Here is a 22,682-nt window from a genome sequence, read left to right on the forward strand (position 1 = left end):
CTCCAGTCAGGCTGTTTTGCAAAGCTCTTTTTACTACGTGGATTAGTATAAAGCTACAAACCCATGCTACATAGTCTACAGTTAGAAAAATACTTTTAGTTCCATAATAAATTACTTATTATGCAATTACAGGATCCCTGTGGATGCTGATTAAATCAAATAAACTTCTCCATTCAAGGAGTATAGAGCATTTGTGAAGCCATAAACGTGTTTCCATGACCTTTGCTCTGTAGAGCAGGGCTCCAGGACTTTTTATAAACAAACTAAATGCAGTTTAGGTTTTTCAGCAATCATGGAAGTCCCAGGAGTATTTATTCTACAACACTTTTTTAAACTGCCAAATTGAGATAGAGAACAGGCAAGGAAACAGCGTAGCCTCTGTGGCAGCTATGGCAGCTACTATTGTGACCAGGGCCAGAACGTCCATTAGCTACTTTGGGGGCTGCTTTATTAACATCCAACTTTTAAATGTTTCATCTGGTACAGTATAAACACTACTGTACAAAGATATCCTCTAGCCCCAGAGATGTATTTACTAACAGGAAGCCTTAACTCCAACCTAAAACCTGGTCTTGCTTCAGAACACTCCTTGCTTTGTACCTACATTTAATGTTATTGTGTCTGTAAACACAAACTTGCTCATTTATTGACTTTTTGATTCTAGAGAAGACAGGAATGAAACTCTTCAAAAATTCAAATAATGAGAGGACTAAATAATTTCTAAAGTTAAGTAACTTTAGAAAAGAACTAAATTTAGTTAAGAACTAAATTTAGTTCTTAATTTTATTAAGAACTTTATTTATTTATTAACATTTAGTTAAGAACTAAATTTAAGTAACCAAAATTGTTACACCTAAGGATATACAAGTCTCAGAATGGACACAACTCCCATCCCTACGAATGCATTAACTAATGAGACCTCTCAAGCGTGTACTGCTAAGCTCACAAGAATAAGTTCTCATGAGAGTTCAGGTGCTTCCTCCTTCCAGTTGGTTCATAAATGCTGTACAAATAGCCTCTTTTGCAGTATTTTGACATTTCCTCTCAGGCAGAACCAGGAAACAAACAGAGAGGAGTGAGAAAACGAAAAATAAGCCTGAGAAAAACATACAATTACGTGAAGTTCACCAACTGTTTTTAAGATGTTGCTTCTAGAACTTTTAACAAAGGTTAAACAGATCCTGTGGTGTCAGCTCAATTTATCAATTTATCTATGTATTATGTGGGTATTTAAAAAGTTATAGAGATGCAGTGATGAGCCTCTATCAAACTTAATGTCGCGATGACACTTTGTGTTTTCCAAGGGTTTGGATTGAGGGTGGCAGAGATGCAACCTGCAATTAGATTGCACGGCAGCACTGGCAACCTGCTTGTTGTGTGATTATGCTCTACAAAGTACCTCTGTGAAGGAGAGTCTGAAACAACCTCTTGAGGAACAGTGCATGAGTTCACCGATTTAAACACGTCCTTATTGCCTCTGAATTGCCAGGGGGGCTGGAGGGCTCACTCCAGCATCCAGCCACTTCCCAGAGCCTGCTCCCTCTTGGGAAGCCCTGCAGCAGCTACAGGAACACAGGTTTGGCATGAGGGCAGAGCTCTGCGTTGTGGCAGACCCTGCTGTTTATGGCTGGTGACACCAGAGAAGTGTTAGATTCAAGATCTAGAATAGCTTGAAGGTGCAGAGATGCAATTTATTAGACATCTTTAATAAGTCTGTTCAAGCCATTATTATGTCTAAATTTCTGGACTTTCTTTTCATTTAAAGCTTACATTTAACAGCTGGGTTTAGGAATCATCTGAGACAAGCTATTTGACTCAACCATATTAGTGCCAGAACTATAGAAATAGACTCTCTCTCTTGACTATCACATTGTTTTACTTCAATTTCCTCCATAGGGCCTAAGCTGGTGCATTCAATCTAGATGGAACATATCATAACATGACTTGAGTTCCTATTTTCAAGCTTGCTCAAAAAGCATTCCCCCCCCTACCCCCCCCCAAAAAAAAAAAAAAAAAAAAAATCTTGAACCTTTATCTTTAGAAATGACATAGTTACCGGTGTAGGAAGAATTCATTACCTACCTACCTTTAGGAGCAGCACATACCATAAAAATGCATATAGAAAAATAAATCAAAAAACCACGATATTCTTTAGACAGACCCAGCTGTAAGTACAAAAGCTGGAAAAGAAATTTACCTGCTACTTCTTTTACCATCAAAGGAACTGCAAGCCCTTAATGGGATATAAATGACTGCAGTTTTAACCTGGAGTCAATACTAAACCACATTAAGGTAATCATTTATGGAATTACCAATTTTGCAAGAAACTGAAGAACTCCACAGTTCTTCTGAAAGTGTCAGCATGTGAGGAGTGGATTTCCCTGCTGCTTCTGACATAGAAAAGCTACAAAAACTTCCACACCAACCACCCCATGTCATTCCAGTTGAGCTCTACAGAAATGGGGCTGCCTAGCAAAAGGATCATCTTTAAGGTCATCTTGTGTGAGGTACATGTACTCAAAGGGAGCTCAGGTGGGTCTGCAGAAAGCCAAAGGGAAACATCGCTCTACATGGACATGGAATGGGTACTGCAGACTGCAAGCCAAGACAGAAAAATAAAAGCACTCTCAGCTCAGCACTCCATACTCGCAGGCATTGGGTGACTTGGGGGAAGACCCTGCTAAATGAGCTGAACTCATTGAGCATGAGACAATTGCAATCAACATTTTGGTAGGTTTGAAATGAATGTATTCTAAAATTTATACTACACAACTGAACTACTGAAAAGAAAAATTCTAAATTAACTTGAAGTCCCATAGATTTTAACAAAAAATTTAATCACTGACAGATCTGAAGTGTGCTAAAGCTTGGGTTAAATGCCTACACAGTATTAGGTAAACTAATCAGGGATGTACCATCAGAAATAACTTTCAGTGTGTTTGCAGTGTTTGATAGTAAAGAGTGACATACACTTCCACAATAAAATCTCATGTGGGAAAGAGTCATTCATTACAAAAAAGTATCAGCTATTTTCTGGAAGCACATAGGGATAGAGGCATTTAGCTATTCAGAGGAAAAGAAAAAAAAAAAAGAATAAAGCACAGCTCTGAAGCAGGATAACAGGAAGGCAACTCATTAAATCCTGTATACAATAGATATTGTACTGAGAGGGCCAAAGATTATTTAACTTCCCAATGTACCTACGGCACCTGAGCAAACACCAAGTGATTTCAGCAAAAGACTCACTTGGCTAATATGGAAATACAGTTTCACATTTAAACTTCAAAAAGCTGTCAGGCATATAAGCCAAATGCAAAAGAGAGAGGAACTCACAGGCAGAGTTTGGTGGTTTGGCCAGAGATGATTAAACACGTTTTTTTAGTTAAAAGGAAATAGGAAGACTTGGGTTATGACTACAAGGCACAATTCAGTAGGAATTCTAAATGAGTTAGTGCAGGTATGTGAAACAGCACAGCACCCATATGGAGTAATTCCCGGACCAAGACATATACACATTGTACCATTATCCATCTTGCTAAGAAGCACGATAAATAGCCCAACAGGAGTGCTGTGGTTATTTGCAGTATTGCCTCAGCTCATAGAGAAGTGGCTTGGGTACTTCTTCAGTATCACCCTTAAGAGCCACAGATTACTGGGATGAACAGGAGAATGGGAAATCTAATCTACAGGAGAATCCAAAATTACTTGACTTCTTTTGTCTTGCAGAACAGACTTTGAATAAATATGGGGGTTTTCTCCCAAAATATCCGATAAATAAATGCTAGAGAAGGAAACAGTATATTAAATCAAAAGAGCAGAAGAACTAAAAGGGTTACAATGCAGTTATGAATACATGTACAATACAAATTATAGGTTTTATAATCACCAGAAAAGCAAAATTACAGAACAGCATCCTGCTAGGAGCAATGGGATAAAGAAAAATTTCCCTCTTTTCAAGATGGTGCTTCCTACCTTCCAGAGGGAATTATGTGATACAGCTGCCTGCAACAGCAGCAGACTGAATGCTGTGACCCAAGAGATTCCATCCTGTACTGTGTTATTCATCACTTAGTCTGTCCAAAGGCAGTAATATTCCAGTATTTTGATCTCCTGGTTATCACCTCTGTATCTCAAAATTTGGAACTGAGGACTGTTAGATGAGCAAACCAGTAAGCCCAGTGAAGATCTGCCACAAGAATTTCATTATACATCTGTCATATTTCTGGCCAAAGCAGGACAGGTGCACGCTAAAGTTTCATGCTGAACAGGTTAACGGCACTTCGTAACACATAATGTATTCACTATGTAACATCATGTAGCTGAGGGACTGTTGTAGTATAATTACATATTTGTGTTAAGACTTATCCAAAGACATGTGCGTCAAACCAAGAAGCTAATGTAACTTGTAAACTTTTGACCCTTGTTAAGATGAGATGCATTAGAATTGTTACTGAGGGAGGCAGCTGGGTAAGGTCTGGCAAACTTCACCACTACAAGCATTGCAAGCAAAGCGATAAGGGAGCCTCACCTACTCTCTTTAAACCACAGAAAGAAGGTATTAAATCCTACTTACACCACATTCAAAGCACTCTGAGACCACCTGGGTTTGGACCAGTTCTCCATAGGTCAAAACCAAAGAAATATTTATAACCAATGAGAAAAGGTAGGCAAATGCCATGCTAAATAGTGATGCCAATGAAAAGAAAAGAGGAAAAAAATAGGTGTCATCAAGAAGCAAAAAGAAACCAAGAAGTTCCAACCCTCTCTAAGAAATCTTTTTTCCCTCTTCATCATCTGTAGTATTTTCCACAATATTTTCCACAATAGCCATCATTTGCTATCTCTGAAGAGAAGCAAATATTGAAGGAGCAGAAGTTGCATATGGGAAGACGTTTAGAGAAGTCAGGGCCAGAGGGTCCCATGTCAGTGACAGCTAATGAAGCCAGGTGAATGTCTCATACTGGTAAAAGAAAATAAAATGAAGATAAACACAAATGAATAATCTCAGGAAAAATGTACCCATTCAAGAAAAATGGGATGGCCACCTAGACAGGGTCATGGGCACCACTTTAAACAGCTCAAAGGAGATCTCCGCATCTGAAGACAAGAAAATTGGCAAGGTGTTAGCAACTACAAGGACTGGGACATCAGATCTTTCTCAGAGCTGGGCTCTAAGCTGAACTAATTATGTGTATTTTATGGGATGTCCAGGTAGGTGATACACTAGTAGAATCGTCCAACCCAAAAATCTCTGAATCTAACAATAAATGTCATAATGCTGTCATTCAAATCAACAATAAGATCTTGCCTGAAATGCTGAGGCATCGATAATCCCTGGAGCTCAAGAGAATATTGCAGAACTATAGCTGGTTCAGAAAAAAGTAATGGAAACAAAAGAAATGGAAAAAAGAACAGGGATTGCTTATCTTTAAAAGGACAAATATGTAAGATAATAAATACATTTGATTTCCCTTATACCATCTCGCTCTGGTTTATAACATGTAATACAAGGGACCTTCCATAAAATTAAAGGGTGTTAAATTTAAAATAAAATCAGAGAGCACTTATTAAATTGTGGAAGTCCTTGCTTCATGACACCACCAAAGCCAAGAAATTAATGAGGTTTTAAAAGGGTCTGGATAATTATATGTTTAACAAGATTATTCAGAGTAGCTATAATTAACAACAACATTTTTTGGAAGGGATTTCAAACCACATGTTTTAGGATTAAAGCCAGTCTCTCACTAGGAGAGATCAGGACAAATTGTAATGTTGGAAATGGGGAGAAAGGGTATTCCCTTACTTTCTTATTGTCCTTATCCAGCAGGTACCAACCACTTTTAGGATGAGGACATTCGTCTAAATGGGCAATTTCTAGACTAGGAAGTCCTTGGACAAGGCACAAGATGTGTAGCTCTCAGAGCCTATCTATGTTTTGCAGACCCACTTGGAGGCCTAGACCAAAAGAGAGCTCTCAATGTACTACGTGCCCAATGTAGGCGTAGGACAAACAGCCCTGTCACTTTTTAGAAAGACAAAGCTAGGAAACTGAGCATTATGCCTGTTGCTATTTGCCAAGGGACACGGAAGCCGAGAGACAGATGAAGTAATAGGCTCGAGGACACAAACCAAGTTTGTGACCAAAGTAAGAACCACGCTGGTCCTCCTGACTCCAGTCCAATATCTTGACTCCAAGCCAAGCTCTCCTCATATTCTTCCCAAACCTTAGTTTATTTTAAAATAATTTCCTCTTTTTCCATTTTTTTTTTTTCCTTTTTAAGATCCCAAACAAATCTCTGCCTTCCGCAGAACAGAGGAGGGGTGGAGGCTCTGGGATCAAGCTTGCCTCAGGTTATGGGACAAAGAACAGACCCAGTGGTCCCATTTGCTTTCTAGAAGAGCACGGATGAGAAACAAGCTTGAATGGGCAAGGCAGCAACTGCCGTGTGAGGAAGTTGCATTGAAGACTACAATTGTATATTTCAATTAAGATCAACACCTCTTATAAAGTTTAGGTTGTGCAATCTCAGAAGGATTTTCCTCCCCCCCCACCGTCACTTACAATATTAGGCAATTCACTCACAGTCTCAAGAAAAAGCTACTTCCTTTCTAATACCTATCAGACTGTATATACTGTATCTACATTTTGGCATATAAACCATCTGCACCAAATCACAAATGCTGTACTTGCAGCTGCAGCTGGGCGTTAACTGTTCTTTGTTATTTTCTTCCACCTTTTACACCTTGTGACTCTCGCATTGTGCTTTTCGGCATTTGCAATCCGGGCCTGTCTCCAGCTGAATTCACCTGCTTTAAATTTTCTGAGTCCTAATAAAAAAGGCCTGCAGACACGTTTGCTCCAAGTGTGCAACCATTTAGGGGTGGTAATGAGTTGGACTGCAGCCTGGTATCTGGCAGACCTTCCTACTTCATGACTCACTGTTAATTAAAACCACACTCTTTGCTTATTCCTGGGATAGCGTTACTTACAAATAATTGAGTCTCTCACTACCTTACAGCCTCCTCCCCCAGTTCTGTTCTGTAGAATACACTTTTCTGATGGAGATCTGTTTCCCTTAAAGTTGCATGCAGTGTAATGAAGAAGGACATCCATTTTTCAATGAGTCCTTGCTGTCCTTAATTTGGATTCTGATACTTTTTCTTATTTTGAATTGCATCTCAATCCACAGGCAATCTGATCCGTTGTACTCTACAGCTGGTTTCTGAAGGCTACTGCCATGACAAAGTACAGCACAAAACTCAGTATCACAAACTGCTACTCAACTCCAGGCAATTTTTCAGCATGCCCATATAACAACTGAAATGTGATGGATTCACACAGAACTTTGAAAAGGTCACTTTTAGAAATATTAAACCAATTACTTAACAGGTTTCCTTACACATAAATTTTGGAACGAGTAGATAGATTAACCCTTCTTTTTTTAATTAGGCCTATTTCCATAGTATTTCACTCTTTCTCAAAGCAAAGCTCTATGTAAATAAATTCATGAAAAAAGTTAAAGCTGCAAGACAAATTCTCTGCTTTTGCCTGGAAGTCACAGTGCTGACTTCTTGATTTATAGAGCCACCTGTGGGTTGGCATCTAGCAATCTGAAAAATCACCTCTCTTATGGCTCTTTTGAGCCTGTTCAAATCAGCTGATGCATTCTTAACAACATCTCGTACCATGAATCTCTGATGACTGGTGGCGGGGACTCTCAGCAAAAGCTCTTCAACTCTGGAATTGGCTCTGGGGCTGGTCTAACAAACCCAGGGCTATTTTCTTTGGAGGCACAGACCCAAGCTCAACACTTCTCCTGAAGCGTTTGTTTGTAGGGCAGTTATTGCTGCAACTCATTGTGCTTTTTCTAATTAACGGAGTTAAAGCATCAGTAGAGAGCCGCACCAACACGCAGCCACAGACAGCAGTCAGCTAATGCAGAATTCAAAGAACTGATCACTTAGTTTTCCCTCTTCCAGTGGACTCTACTAAGGAACAAATGAAAATTATCATGTGAAACCCACAGTTTGGACTCATTTTAGATCATGCCAATATTCTCCAAAACTCAGACACTCAGCTGCATGCTCTGCATATGCATTAGGTTCCTTACAGTCAGTCCTGCCAAATACATATTCCTAGCAGATTCAGCTGCTTCTGCAGCCTCCTCCTAACTAGCAGAAATGATTCCAGGATGTTATGTGCAGACACCTACAAAGAGAAAGCTGAAGTTGGAAAAATATATTTAATAGGTATTTAATTTTCCACTCTCCATTTCACTCCATCTTTAAAAAAACAAGCAGGTTATTCTGATGCAAATTCATCATTTCAGCTGTGAAGATCACAATTCCTTAAAGCACTGGGGTTCACCTCACATGACAGTAACTATTATCCCTTTTAAAAAAACTTTCAGTGAGTTTTGGGTGTCACTAAATCTAAACACAGCTGCTGAGTTCACTATATAATTTATAATACATACCATTTACAGAACATAAATAATATTTGCTGGGTTTTGATGTGAAGAAGTAAAATATATTTACACAGATTTCCATTTGTCCAGTATCAATATTTCTTTGCAGTCAAAATTTTCTCTTTCTTCTCTCCCACGCTCTTCCTTTGTGGAATATTCTGGCCCATTTAGCTGCATTGGTGGATTGCCTTGTGGTAGCCAGACTAAGACCAACCCAATTTAAAGCTACACTCTGTGCTTCAAAGACTATCAGAGCACACTTTAGCAAAATGCAACTCTTAAGAGAGATGGGCTGAACATAGAACATGCCAATTAGCCACATTTCCTAATACTTCAGACATCTCCTCTTATGGATATAGCCTCAGATTCCAGCCTGATGCTAAATCCATTTTGCACAGCTCCAACGATAAAGCAGATTTAAAGCTGATAAAACCAGCTTCCAGGAGACACAGCAAAACCTTGCATATGCTCATCAGACCCAGACCTATATATCCTCCAATGGGTAGTTAAAAGCTGCAACCTTCAGGCAGCCCTCAGCTGCCAGGAAAGCCCGTTAAGAATTACAAGCAACTGACTATAAAGCGCAGTCCTGATACTGATCTCTCACGGGCTAGAAACTCGACCAGCTTCTGGCAATACCGCAATCCAGACAACATGGCAACACGTGGAGAGGCTTTTTCCCCTCTCCATAGTGGCACCAAAATGGGCAGCTGATCCCCCTAAGTACTTTACCAACTTCAAAGTGCAATTTCTATTTGAAATGAGCAAGTTGCAACTGTCTCCCCGAAAAATATATTTTTGAGAGTAAGGAAAAAAACATTCCACCCATACAGAAAACAAGACAGAGAATGAGACACTAGGCGTGCTAGACAGTCTGATAAAAAACATGTTAAGATTAGTAGTAGGAAATTCTCTGCACCCTGGGCTAAATTCCCACTGGAGCTTTTTGTATTATAGAATTGTTCCCTTCTTTCTGTGGATTTTTCTGCATTCAGTGTCTCTGCCCTTCTTCTTCCCACTTGTAAAATACACAGCAAACACATCAACACTTCCAGCTAAGCCATTCCCCCAAATTATCCTCAGGCTCACTCAGTATGACTGCAGTTTTAGATAACTCCTTCCATGAATGTAATACACAGTCTCTTTCCCCTTCTCCTAAAGGTCATTTCTGATCATCACTCAGATGCTGCTGTTTTTCTTGGATAACAAGTTTGGAAATATGGATGTTATCTAAGAAACTGAGCAATGTTTGTAGCAAAAGAACTTTTTCAGACTTAACCAGCAGCTGTGGTGCAGAAAGAACTTGTGTTCAACTCTCATGATAATTTCTTAAGTCAAAATGATTTGAAAAATTCAGTACCATATTTAACACTTTTCATATTCTGCTTTGTTTTCTCAACATAATTACAACTGTAGCTTTTCCACTTTAAAAACAATTGTTCAGTTTCCTGGAAGTAAGTTCACCCCTTAATATACTCTGTGCTCATGAAACCATTTCAGAATACATCTCCAACAGGAATGCCAAAGCTCACTATTAGCTAAAAGCCGTACAGATAGAAATGTGTATTTGATACCATTTCCTCATTTTCAAATTGCATGTTGCACTGTGCTGCATCCTCGGTTACTGGCTTCTGAAACATGTTGCGGCAGATGAGCCATATTGTCAGACTAGCAATGAACATTCCAATATCTGGTACAAATAGTCTGATCACGTTGCCAGCATCTGCTCCTTTCACACTGTATGGGATAAAAAACAAAACAAAACAAAACAAAACAAACAAAAAAAAGAAACATTTGTTACTTCTAATGACATTTTCAACTGGAACAAAAAGTTAGCTCAAGGCAAAGAAAAAAACCCCAAAACCCAATAATAAAAAAGCTTCACAATATGGGAAATATGAAGATGATCAAGGAACTCTAGACAGACAGATATTTTTGCTCCCCAGAAGTACAGAATAAGTGATTATTCAGTGGGAGTTCATATATTCATATTTTAGTGATACTTAGAATTTTTATTAATCCAATTCTGAATCCATCTTGCGGAGAGCAACACAGGACCAACCTTCAAATTCAACAAGAAAGATTTCAGCTGAGTTCCTAGAAGATCCACGTGTATAAATCACAATCCCTTTACTGGCATCCTTTGCAGACAACAGCATCCAGCTCCACCAGGGAGGTCAATCAAAGAGAAGATAGCATTCATGGCACCCTTAAGTGTGCCCTAATCATTCCTGGCACACGGAGGAATAACCAGGAAGTCTGTAATATTTTAATATGTTTTATTATTATGTTAACTGTTAATACATTTTATTCAACCAGACCTCTTAAATACCTTTTTGGGTATTTCAGTACTAATATTTAAGTACAAATATTTAAATACTAATTACAGTGTTAAGTCCCCGCCAAGAAAACCTTTCTTCTCCTCCAAAAGATTTGTAAGGCTTTTATGTAGAAAGTAGATTTGTAAGAATTTTATGTAGAAAAAACCCCACACTGCTTCATTGTGCAGATTTAATTGTTTAGGCTGGGAAATATGACTTTATGGTTTTGGATGTGGTGTCTGAATTTGGTTCACTGTTAAAATGGAGGGCTTGGATTCAGATTTAGTGGCACAATGAACAGTTTATTAAGCTGCTGCATGGACTTACTGAACTTTAAACTATTAATGAGAGGATATAATCTTAATTATTTGAAAGTGTACAGCATACACCTGCCAACCTTGAAGTTAACACTTTTTTAATATGCAGCTACAATTTTAATTTTAATTATTTTTTTTATAGGACTTTATGAGCATAATCAGTTCTGAGGACAGGTGAGGCATCTGTATAGCTCCTTGGGCATAGGTGAGTGCACTAGACTAGCTCTTCATAGCCTGAACTGGTAGAAAACCTTGATAGGTTGTTTTATAGATGCAAAAGAAGAAATCACCTCTGGCTTTTCATTATCATAACACTAGCAGCTTTAAAGCCCCAAAAAGGCTATTTTTGAAGGAGTCACCTGCAACTGCCGCAAGTAACTGCACATCTACAGTACCTAAAGAGTCTCTAATGTGATTATAATACAACCACTGTCGGGAATCTTGTTGGCCTGCTCATGTGTCCAAGATCAAATCCTACATTCCCATCACTGCTGCTGACCCAGCTTTTCCACTGCCCTGTATCTTGCAAAGTAACATATGCCCAAAATGAGAGTAAGGTAAGTGACAGGAAAGCTAACTTTAATTTTTATTTCAACAGCTACAGATGAGTGTATCACGGGAAGCAGTGAGCAACGTGCAGGTCTTTGGGATACTGTCCTGTAGCACAATTATGAAATGGGCCCAGAAGTACTACTGCATTCATTCAAAATAGGAGAGGGAAAATTCAAGCTCTAGTTCTTCTTCCCATGCTCAGACATAGACACAGAATACACTGACAAGGTGCTGCCTAAGGAAAACAATTTAAGATTTGAAATTTCAGCTCTTGAAAAAGGAAAAGAAAGAAATTGCTGTCATGCAACCAGAAAACTTCCTCCTCTGATGCTCTTTGCTGTTATAGATTAACCCTGAATGGTCATGAACTACACGGCAGCTAAGTAGCTTGAAGATGTTTTGTTAATGACTTCAAGTTGTACCAAAGCAGAGAAAAAAATTAAGTCATGGAAAGACTCGAAAAAGAGTTAGATGGCAAGGTCCTTGCTGGATTGCTTGCATGTTTCTTGTGCCACTGCTTCAAGCAAAGCATGCTGTGGAGTCAACTGGCGTATGACAGTGTAGCCGATCTGTTTAACATTACAGAAAATCCAGGCTTGACATGTGTCAGTTCATTTTGCAGTACTGTGGCTCCTACTGCCACCTAATTCCCAAAACCAGCGTACCCAGGATTCACAATAACAATAATGAATTACTTTCACTCATCCTGATCGTTATGCTGAAACCTCCCTATTAAAGCGGTTTTACTAAATAAGAGGCAACAAAATCTGAATTCTTGATTCTGAAAGTATCACTCAGGCATTTTTTAGAAAGAGTTGAAAAAACCCCTGAACCCAGTATTAGTTAGTGTAAGAACACTATAAATTTGCTAGTCTCATATTGAAAAATGGATCAGATTACTTCCATGTAATACTTCTGTAAGCGAGCTTTTTACCTACACAGGTACGGAGTCCCATCTAAAATTAATTTTGCCTCACTTCTTAACTTAAACCACAAGTCCATCAGATTCAACCACTCACACATGAGCAAATTAAAAGGTGGCAGCCTTCAAATACCAGCGTTTCGTAGTCGCACCAGGTTCTCCTTCCTCACATTGTACTCCCATGGAGCCACGCTGGGTCTTCCTTCGCGTATCCCACTTGCCAGAACAAGGGGAGACCCCTGCGGGAGCAGTGCCTCTGTCGTGGCTCACATTTCTTTCCACTAACCCAAACCAAGTGCTTCTGATCTTTCAAAATAAATCATTTAGCATGTTGTTGTGAAAGATGTACTGTACAGTTCAAGCTAGCAATAGAGAGCCTGAACAGTGATACTTAACCACAGAACAGGGAAAAATTCTGTACGTGAATAGTTTATTCACCAAAACTGGTCACAAATGTATGCTGTCCCCACCTCCCCATGAAGAGGAAAACAAATTGACCTCAGCATGATAATTAAAATGGTAACAAAAGATCACTTGAAAATAGAGAAATGTATATTCTTCTGTAAAGCAGAATAATAAACTGCTTCATTTGACCCCAAGCAAATTGCTCCTCAGTTTTTCACAGCAACAGCTAAAACAAAAATCAGTTATTCCCACTTGTTATTTCTGGCAGTACAAAAAAGAATGGTAAATACTGCAATCATTCCACAAACATTTCTCACTTTATTTGCGCATTCACACATGGTCATATTTTGCATTTGATAACAGTCTATGCATTATGCTCTTTACTCCAAAAGAGGCTCTCTAATGACGAAGCTGAAACAGAAGCAAAGGAAACCTATTCAAGAGATCTCCCAGAGAAACAGCTGGTTTTTAATCCCTGCAAGAATCACAGTGGACAATGAATGGGTCATAGCCCTTGATCTACAACTAGTACAGCATCATTTACTCATCTAAACTAAATAATTTACCTACAGGGCAACTTTAATTGTAATAGATACCTCTGACTGAAGCTTATAAAGCTTCCAGAAACATGTTCTGAAATATAATTACAGTAAACAGCAGCTTTAGAAGGATTTTCGCCTTCTCGCATTCTTTCTTACAGGATGCAGAAGAAAACAGGTCACCACCATCCCCGCTTTCCCCCGCCCCCTCCCCCCCCCAAAAAAAAAGTTAGGAGTTTGAAATGTTTTTCTACTTTCCCTTGACCAAGTAAATAACATTGCAAACATTTTTTTAAGTCAAGTGAATACTGCAGTTAGGGTTGCAAAAGTTCCTTTGTAACAAAAATAAATTTTGTAGGACAAAAAGGATTTTACAATTTTCACATCAACACGTGAAACTGTTTTATCATATCAATAGGTCCCTAATACAGCAGCTTCCTTGTCAGTCAACCTATGTCCCCCTGTTGTTTTCAGCCGTATACTTTAAATTTAAACTACTTTAGAAGGAGATCATCTTCATTTTCTGTGTTTATACATAATTTTTCTAGGACTGTGTGGCCCTGCTTCATGTCTGAAGTTGATTGGTGCTAAAGAAATTACTGGGCAAAAATTCTGAGTTTATCTGCATGGAGAATAGAGTTAACTGTGGACATACAAGTTAAAACTGTTCTCTTACTTCATATACACTCACTAGCAGTCAAACAAAACCCAAATGCCTTGAAGAAGCAAAGCCAGCATAATTTAAACATTACATTCTTACTCGGTGCTCTAGAAATCAGGAATTGAGTTTTCTGAAAATAAAATTTTCATTTTTTTCCCTTTCTAGAATAACCATTTCTCACAAATTAGAATTACTCATCTTCTACTGAATGCACAAAGCTTTGGTGAACAGTGAACTGCCTTACCTTATCTTGTCTGAATTAATTTCTTTAGAATGGCAGACACATTACCTTCCTCTTTATTTCGGGTTTACAGAATAAAACCAGAAAAGCAGCAGAGCTATTAGAATCCAAACTGCAATGGATTCAATAGAAAAAAGTAAAATATGTAATAACACCTGTAAAGCAACGTGCATAATGTCATAGAAAATATTCCAAGTACAGAATAAAAAACAATAGTCTTCAAACTCTAAATATTTAATATTTTGCTACAAACAAATAAAATAAAAATGGGGAAAAAAGAGCAACCTGTCTTTCTTAAACAGAACTCAAAGTAATTCAGCATCAGCAATATATCATAATGTTAAGCTTATATTAAACAATAAATCAAACAATGCCTCCAGATTAAAGCCCTGTAAAAAGTCTGATTTTATATTGCATAATGGGTAAATAAAGTATTTTAAACTTTATTTTTTATTATAGTTTAAAAAATTTCTCAAAAGCCTTATTCACTGCATACTATACTAACATTTCTTTTCTCCCCTCAGGGATTTTCTATAACACCTGTTTACTTTCTAATTAATTGATTTAATAAAACTGCAATTAGGTAACATTGTATTAACAGATTACAGGCAATAAACTAAGGAAAAGATGCACAGATGCTAACACTTTCCAATCATCTTTTTTTGTCACTGTGAGACATCTGATATTTCCAAGTGGATCTTATATTTCAGAGCAATTTATGCATCACCGTAGATGTTTACAGCACAGTTCCCATGGGCTTCATCTGCAACTGTAACCACTTGGATTAGAGGCAAATCAGACCCAAAAATCATAAGCATGGTCCCCTGGAAATGTGGACTGGCAGTATCACACCGGTGCTATGTGGTACTGTGAATGATTCGTTTATCACCAGTATCCTCCCTGTGATCCAAAAATAGTGGAAATTTTGAGGGTACCAAAGGCTAGAAATCAGATTGCCTTAGAGATGTGCTTGCTGATCCTTGCTGTTGAAAGTGGGTCTTGGGGATGGTTGCAGCTGGAAACAAGTTAAGGAGGCCCCTTGTCCTCTATCAGTTTGAGCTAAGGATGAAATGTCTGCCTCTGTACTTACTCTGCTTGGAAACCCACATTTAACTTATTTGGGTCTGAGGACTGTGGACCCGGTCTGAGCCACAACTGAGCCTTCAGCGAACATAGGATGCTCACAGTTTATATTCATGCTCACACGACTTGTCCCTGATGGTTCAAAAGGCAAGTTAGATATGATGTTGGCTCACATGGCAACCTTGATGTGACCCTCAGGGCAAACCTCCACTATGGGTAAAGTATGCAAGTTGCTGAGCACTGGTAGGTCTGCCTTTAGTCCTTTCCTTACCTCATGCTGACCCACAAATTGAAAATAAATTATGTTACAAAAATGAAATAAGAACTTATTAATATTAATATCCACAGGTCTGTGCAAGATCACTCTTAATCCTGCACTGCCTTAAGGTCACTGTCCTCTCAGTTCATGTAAAGCTTGCCATGTGTCTTACCCAAAATATCTGAAGCTGCACTTAGAGAGAATTTTGGTAATGCAAAGTGAAAGAGTGGGAGGAAGAGGGAAGCAAAAATGCATAGAAAACTACTTATAAAAATATTTAGCATGCTCTGACCTACCCCACATACAAGTTCAAAGGGCTCCTGAAGTATTTGTAAAATCTTAATGACTGCTTACAAACTATGTCTGCATGGATTCAAAAACCAAAAGTACACTTCGTTTTCTCAGGAAAGATACCTTGCAATGAAGAACACTTTCTGTATTGCAAAAGTGCTTAACCACGTATTAACCAAACATTTGCTTTCCAAACACTGCTATGCAGAGAGAGAGCAGCTATTTGAAACTAAATGCACATTGCCAAGTTTTTGGTGCCTCATTGCTTGCATAAAACATTCAACATTAAGAAATTATGGATATGTGCAATATGTAAAACATTGATTCGTGCCAATTTTTCTTTTTTAAAGCAGCCACTGTTTCTCATTGTTCATTGATCTTCTAATAAAGGGCAAATTCCAGCCAGCCCAGGGCAGCACGCAGAAGACATAAAATTTAGCTGGGTTTTAGCAGCTATCACGCAAAGCGCTCAGCTGTGCTTCTGCCAGACTCGTGACAGTACAACCTCCAGCTCGCTTTGCCCGTGTCCCACAGCTCCAAGTGTGGAGCAGGACTGATGTTGCACAGCCAAGGGGAAGTGAACACATTCCCCTCCACACCCAGGGCGCTACGTGTGCCAGCCCCCCCCGCGCTGCGGAAATGACAAGCCCATCCGCAGCACAAATTATTTCAGGTCAAAATGGGAATGTGATCTCAGATGGAGGCAGAGGTGAAGTGAGCAGAAGAGACCTGAGGACACCTCAGCTGTAGGTACATTTTGGTCTGAAATGTTCGAGACTTTCCGTTGCGAGCATGTACGCTTCCCACTCACACACACACTGTATAGGGATCTGGCTGAAGCACTAATTCAGTATTCATTGATCACTGCTAAACATTCGCAGTTAAATCTGTCCATAATGCTCATAAATACTTGGTGACTGACAGCAAAGTGTTTACATAAAGATATACAGACATCCATATGTTCCACTATATTCCTGACTAAAAGAAAGTGCTGAAAAGACTGAAGCAGGCTGACCTGAATAATAATCACTGAAATAATTCAGTGATTATTTTGAAATATATTTGCTCCCTCTCTCTGCAGCTTTCACTGGTTGGAGCGCGACCAGATCATAATTTCAAACTATTTTTTATTTCGTTCTATAGCCAGCATATAATATAATCACAGAAAGTAAAAGACACGTCTAGATTTTCCAGTCAGCTGCAGATGAGGAGGGAATAATATTTCCCCCAATTACAGCAAGTGACACTGTAAATTACTGTCATTTTACAAAGCCAGCTTACCCTCGATACAGAGGAAAAGCATGCAACCATTAGGAAATGCCACAGTTCAAGCTGGAGTGCCCATTGCACTTCAGTGAGTGCACGGGGGGCCCCCACACCCCCCCAGCCCCATTCCTGATTCAAAACAATCCAAGTGCCACATTTGCAGGGATAGGACCATTCACCAGCACCCTCAATTCTTCCACATGAAACAGCTCCCAGTCTACCCTGCCTGCTTTCGACATGCCCATCTTTCTCTTCACAGTGTCACGGAGGACAGGACCGAAGGCAATGTCTAATCCTCCCCACCATCACCTGCCTGAAAATCCCAGTGGCTTAGAGGCAAAAGCACGTGGGCATTGCGGGAAGCAGGCTCCAGCCATCAGGGGCATGAGTGCAATGTCTCCCCTCACCTCACCCAGCTGATTTCCATTAAAACTGGCCAAAAAAACCACCCCGATGTACCCTTGGTGCGCTTTGTTCAATTCTACAGCATCAAGTTGGAAAAGAAGAGTGGTAGAAATCAGTGGCAAACTAAACGTTCCAACGCCCTGAGATGTTGCTTCTTATTTTTCTGTAAATGGAGCGCATGATACAAATCCTGGGTGGCAAACACCCCATGTACAGTTGGGAGGGGAGATGACTAGTTCCCTGCACTGCTTGAGGCTATCTGCTCAGTGACTGGGGTGCGTGGCCACCAAAAACCTCTCTCAGGTGTGGGAGGCAACTGCGGTAGCATTTTGCCACTGGGGGAGACCCTTACCTTGGCTGACCGTGGAAAAGGACAGGACTGCTCAGATCCAAATGGGGCAAAAAGGAGCTGAAGTCAAGTGTTCCTGCTTTTACATCCAAGCTGGGTGCCCTTTGTCAGCACACCACAGCAGGCTGGTCTGACCCTGTACATGGTACATTAGTACTCCACCAGCCACAGGCTTCCTTGTGTTTCATGTGCCAATTGCTATTTGGAGATCTCACGTGATTTATTCATGAACAAAACCCAACAAAAACAAAATAAAACACAAAGCCAAACCGTTAAGCATGCGTCCTAGAGAGTTTTTGGATACTAATTGCAAGGCTGATTGCTCTCCAGATTAAAACAAAGACTGGCTCACATTCTGCTGCTGGTGGGTTTACCACTGTATTGCTCCCAGCTACCACTGTACTGCAGGAGGCTGGGCTGTGCCAAGAAAAACACTGACAACAGTCTCACAACTCAAGTGCTCAAACAACGCAGGCCATAAAATACCTTCTATCAGATGTTCGTTTCCTTTGAATCCCTAGGTTAAATGGCATGAGAAAAGTTAGCCAAAATTAATTTAGCTGAAAAGAAAATAAGCACAAGGGGTGGCAGGAAACAAGCAACCTAAAAACCTAATGCAAACAGTTGGATAAATAAGATTCCTACTGAATGGAGACAACTTCTGGGAGAACCTTATGCCATTGCTAGAGGCAGCCCAGACCATCAGATGAACATAACACGATTACACGCTTCAGAGGCACAAGAATTCTACATGGAAATTATACAACTATACGAGCACAGTGAAGACTTCTCCTCACTTGCAGTTAGCAAGGAGAACATATCAGAGGTATAAAATCTAACACTTAGTAACTAAGAAGCCTCAGTTAGAGATTGCTCTGCCATCACTTACTTCCTTCAATTTCATGATACTCCTTTACTTGTCATAGCATCTATTAGTCTGTAGGAACCTAAATGACATGAGGTTGCTCTTTTTGCAAAGTATCCAGACTACTGTAGCATGCTGTTAGAAATGACATAGAGTGATAACCATCCAGTTTTCAGCTTTTGGTTGCAGTGTAGTAGAAATGGATTATTTTCTTATTAAGTTATTAAAAACATCCCTCAACTTCAAGCTTTCAACTTTAAGCTTCATTCCCCTCGAATCTCATTGGGTTGCTGACTGCCTGTGTGCCACAGTTGCTACCAGAAAGTAAGTTTACTTATTTGATTTACATCCCTGTGCTTCACAATCCGTTATTTGTCTCCCTGGTTTTATCTAAGGCCCACATGTAAGCATTATTAAGTCTTTGGTTTTTCAACCACTGCTGCCGCATAAAACAGACTAAAAGCTGCCACCTTGCAATTTGGGAATTCTCCTGTCATAAATAAACAGCCAGTATAACACTCTTTCCGAAGGGGCTGGCAGAGAAATATCCAGATGAAAACAGGCATATTGTGCTCTGCTAACATTTGCTAGATTGAATGATCCCCTTCCACTGCTCCATCTCTTGAAAATCTAAGTCTCCAAATAGAATAGAATAGAATAGAATAGAATAGAATAGTTCACTTGGAAGGGGCCTACAATGATCATCTAGTCCAACTGCCTGACCACCTCAGGGCTGACCAAAAGTTAAAGCATGTAATTAAGGGCACTGTTCAAATGTCAGGCGTTTCTTTACCAAGAGGGTGGTCAAACACTGGAACAGGCTTTCTAAGGAGGTGGGCGATGCCCCAAGCCTGTCAGAGAGGAGTGGGAATGACATAAAAAGTCTCCCCGACCCCTTCTGTTGGAACTGTACCGGTCACTTCTGCAAAATATCCGCATTGCCAGAAGAAGTCCCAGAGCAGAGACAGGACTGAAGGAGCAGCTGGAGGCGATGGTCTGGTCTATGAGCATAATTTTGCAAAGGGATGTGGCAGCATGTGTTATTTCTGACTCAGGAACTGCTCTCCAGAGGTCCTCTCCAAGCACATTCACCTAGAATACAGACTTGAAGAAAGCTGATACACCAGGTAGAAAATTGTAATGATGCTGCCTGAGACTAACAAAGCTGTTTCTGAGCTCACATGGATTTCTAAAGCACTATATCCCAAAAAAACAAGGCATACCAGAAATAATGAAAAGAGATTGACTAGGAGGATGTTTCAGAGACTTCATTAAAAATTAATAGAGATCTTTGTCTTTCAAAGTTTTATCATCTCTTGGACAGTAAAGAGTAGGAGGATAAAGTTCTTTGTTCACTCATTTTGCCATGGAAAGAGAGAGCCAGATGATCAGCTGATACCAATTATAAATTATTGGTCAAGATTACAGAAGGAAATGAAATATGGGGGCAGACTGATCTGATTTCTAGCAGCACTGAACTGGAGCAGATGTGTGCATCAAGTCCTGCATCTCTTCTTTCCTCCCACATGTCTTTTTCTTCTCTGGTAGCCCATGAAGGGAAATCTTGGCTTCTCAGTAAGTTCCCATAATTCATCCAGATTTCACAATAACAGTATATATTCCTTTGCGTTCTGACAGTGTGCAGAGGCCACATGAGTCCCCAGTGAACTGGGGGTGTTAACCTCCGCTCCATTTTTCTCATCGTATGCATATGGAAAAGAATATTTACTGGCTGCTTGGAAGAGTCAGTGCAGAACATTTACTCATGTCAAAAAAATGGGAAAAACCCTATAACATGGAGCTCTCTTCCACAGTCAGATTAATTTTTCAACACCTTATTTTCTGAAATAAAGAAACCTCACTCATTTCCTCTATTTTTTTCCAATTAATTATTCACCAGTTTACACTACTCTCTCACATTAATTCACCATTTCCCTAGAGCATTTAATGATAACCTTCCTTTTAATACAAAGTCTACTAAAATTTCCATTCATTCAGCTACTTTCTTTTTGCATATAGAAAATGCCTTCATGTACCTGATTTTCTCTTAGTTTTCTAGTCACTCTGAGCTTTTTCCAAAGCTCTCAAAAATAGGCATATTTAACAACACTTCAAATGTATTTTAGGTTGTTGCAACTAGTGTATCATGATGACCATGCTTTAGATACAGAGCTAATGCGTTTTTTACTTTAAAAAAATCACGGTTTTACTTGAAAAAATATTATTAGCTGGAAGAAAATTATTAAATGATGTGAAAGAATACTATTACAGAACCCATAAATGTATTCTTTCACTTCTGAATTGTATCGAGCTTTAGTTTTATATCACTGCATGACTTCTTATCCTTGCTTTTTGCATTCATGTGCTTTATTCTCTTCACTGACAAGTTTTTAATTTAAAAGTTACAGTTGATTTGACTGTTCATTCACAACTGCATCTGCTATAGCAATGAATCTTTCGTTTGTGCAATCACTTGCCAAAGTCATCACATAGCAGGGGGATGCAGTCTGATGGCAAACACACACATACAGTTAAGCTACAGGAAGACAGCAAATAAATAAAAAGTAATCAAAGTATTTTTTTACATGCTGAAACAGAAGAAATAAATTTTCTGACACTGCAGTGACAGTGGGAGGGGAGGGAAGAAGAGATGACAGACACAGAAGAAGATATCTACACTGCTGTTTGCAGCAACATGGAACAAATATAAAAACTGTACTATGACTTCCACCCTGGCAGTTTGGTTGTCTGCAGTGTACGGAATCAGACATCTAACAGTCGTTCAATTCATTCTCGTAGTGCAGAAATCAGGCTAGCATCCTGGAGACAAGGTAGCTTAAAATTATTCCCCTTTTAAGACTGAGATGTAGTTACACAATCAGTGTTGCAAAAGAGTCTTTTGCAGCTTAAACATTACCTTGACAGTTGCCAAAGCTTTACTCGGGATCGTATGTTTTCCTAAAGTTTCACCTTCTGCAGCCACCTGACTGTGACAGTCCCCAATTTTTCCTTACAAAGAATACAGATATCCATTTTCAGCCCTCACAGCTATTAAGAAAAGCTGTGAAATGTGAAGCAACTTTACTCTTAAAGGTTAGAAATCAGGAGAAAAATAACATTAATTTTAAATAATTCCACTTTTAAGCTATTCATGATTATATTTGGCATCCAATTTTTATTTATTACTTTAAGTTTGACAGTAATCAGAAAAGCCGGGAAAATACTTCAGGAAGTGTAACTTTATATCTGCAAAAGAAATAATTAATGTAGCAAAGAAAAGGAAAACTATTTTTTGTTTCTTGCTAAATAAACAGTATTACAGACTGAAACATACATAACTTTGGTATCTTCATCTGAGCGTATCTAATACCAGACATCGCTTGACAGGCAGGAAAAGTAAAGGCATATTGGAAAATATTCATATCTGTCTAACAGGCCACAAATAAGAGGCCGAGTTTTCAGAAATTATAGATACTGATATTCTGTCTGGAAATCAAAGTTGAAAGATATTCAATCTGGAAATCAAAGTTTTCACTGGCCTCCATAATTATATATAATATAAATATATAATATAAAATATATAATATATAAATCCATAATTTATGGATTTATATTTCCATGATAAAAACCCAACACTTACCACCCCTAAACTGAGTTCTGTATGTGAGGTCTGTCCTCAATTTAACATGCAGAATTACAAAGTTGCTATAATCAGAGCTAGTCCTAAGGTGCAAAACT

The 22,682-nt window shown here is 39.1% G+C and overlaps 1 protein-coding gene across 1 annotated transcript in view; it reads right to left on the reverse strand.

Annotated features, from left to right (window-relative positions):
* The window catches only part of PIEZO2 (piezo type mechanosensitive ion channel component 2), a 325,545-nt gene that overhangs the window by 133,268 nt on the left and 169,595 nt on the right, over positions 1-22,682 (reverse strand). The window contains exon 5 of the mRNA XM_074146852.1: positions 10,043-10,205. Within this exon, the coding sequence (XP_074002953.1) occupies positions 10,043-10,205 (163 nt within the window). The remainder of the gene's footprint in view (positions 1-10,042; positions 10,206-22,682) is intronic.

Source organism: Numenius arquata, chromosome 4 (genome assembly GCF_964106895.1).
Source record: "Numenius arquata chromosome 4, bNumArq3.hap1.1, whole genome shotgun sequence".
Classification (NCBI taxonomy): Eukaryota; Metazoa; Chordata; class Aves; order Charadriiformes; family Scolopacidae; genus Numenius; species Numenius arquata.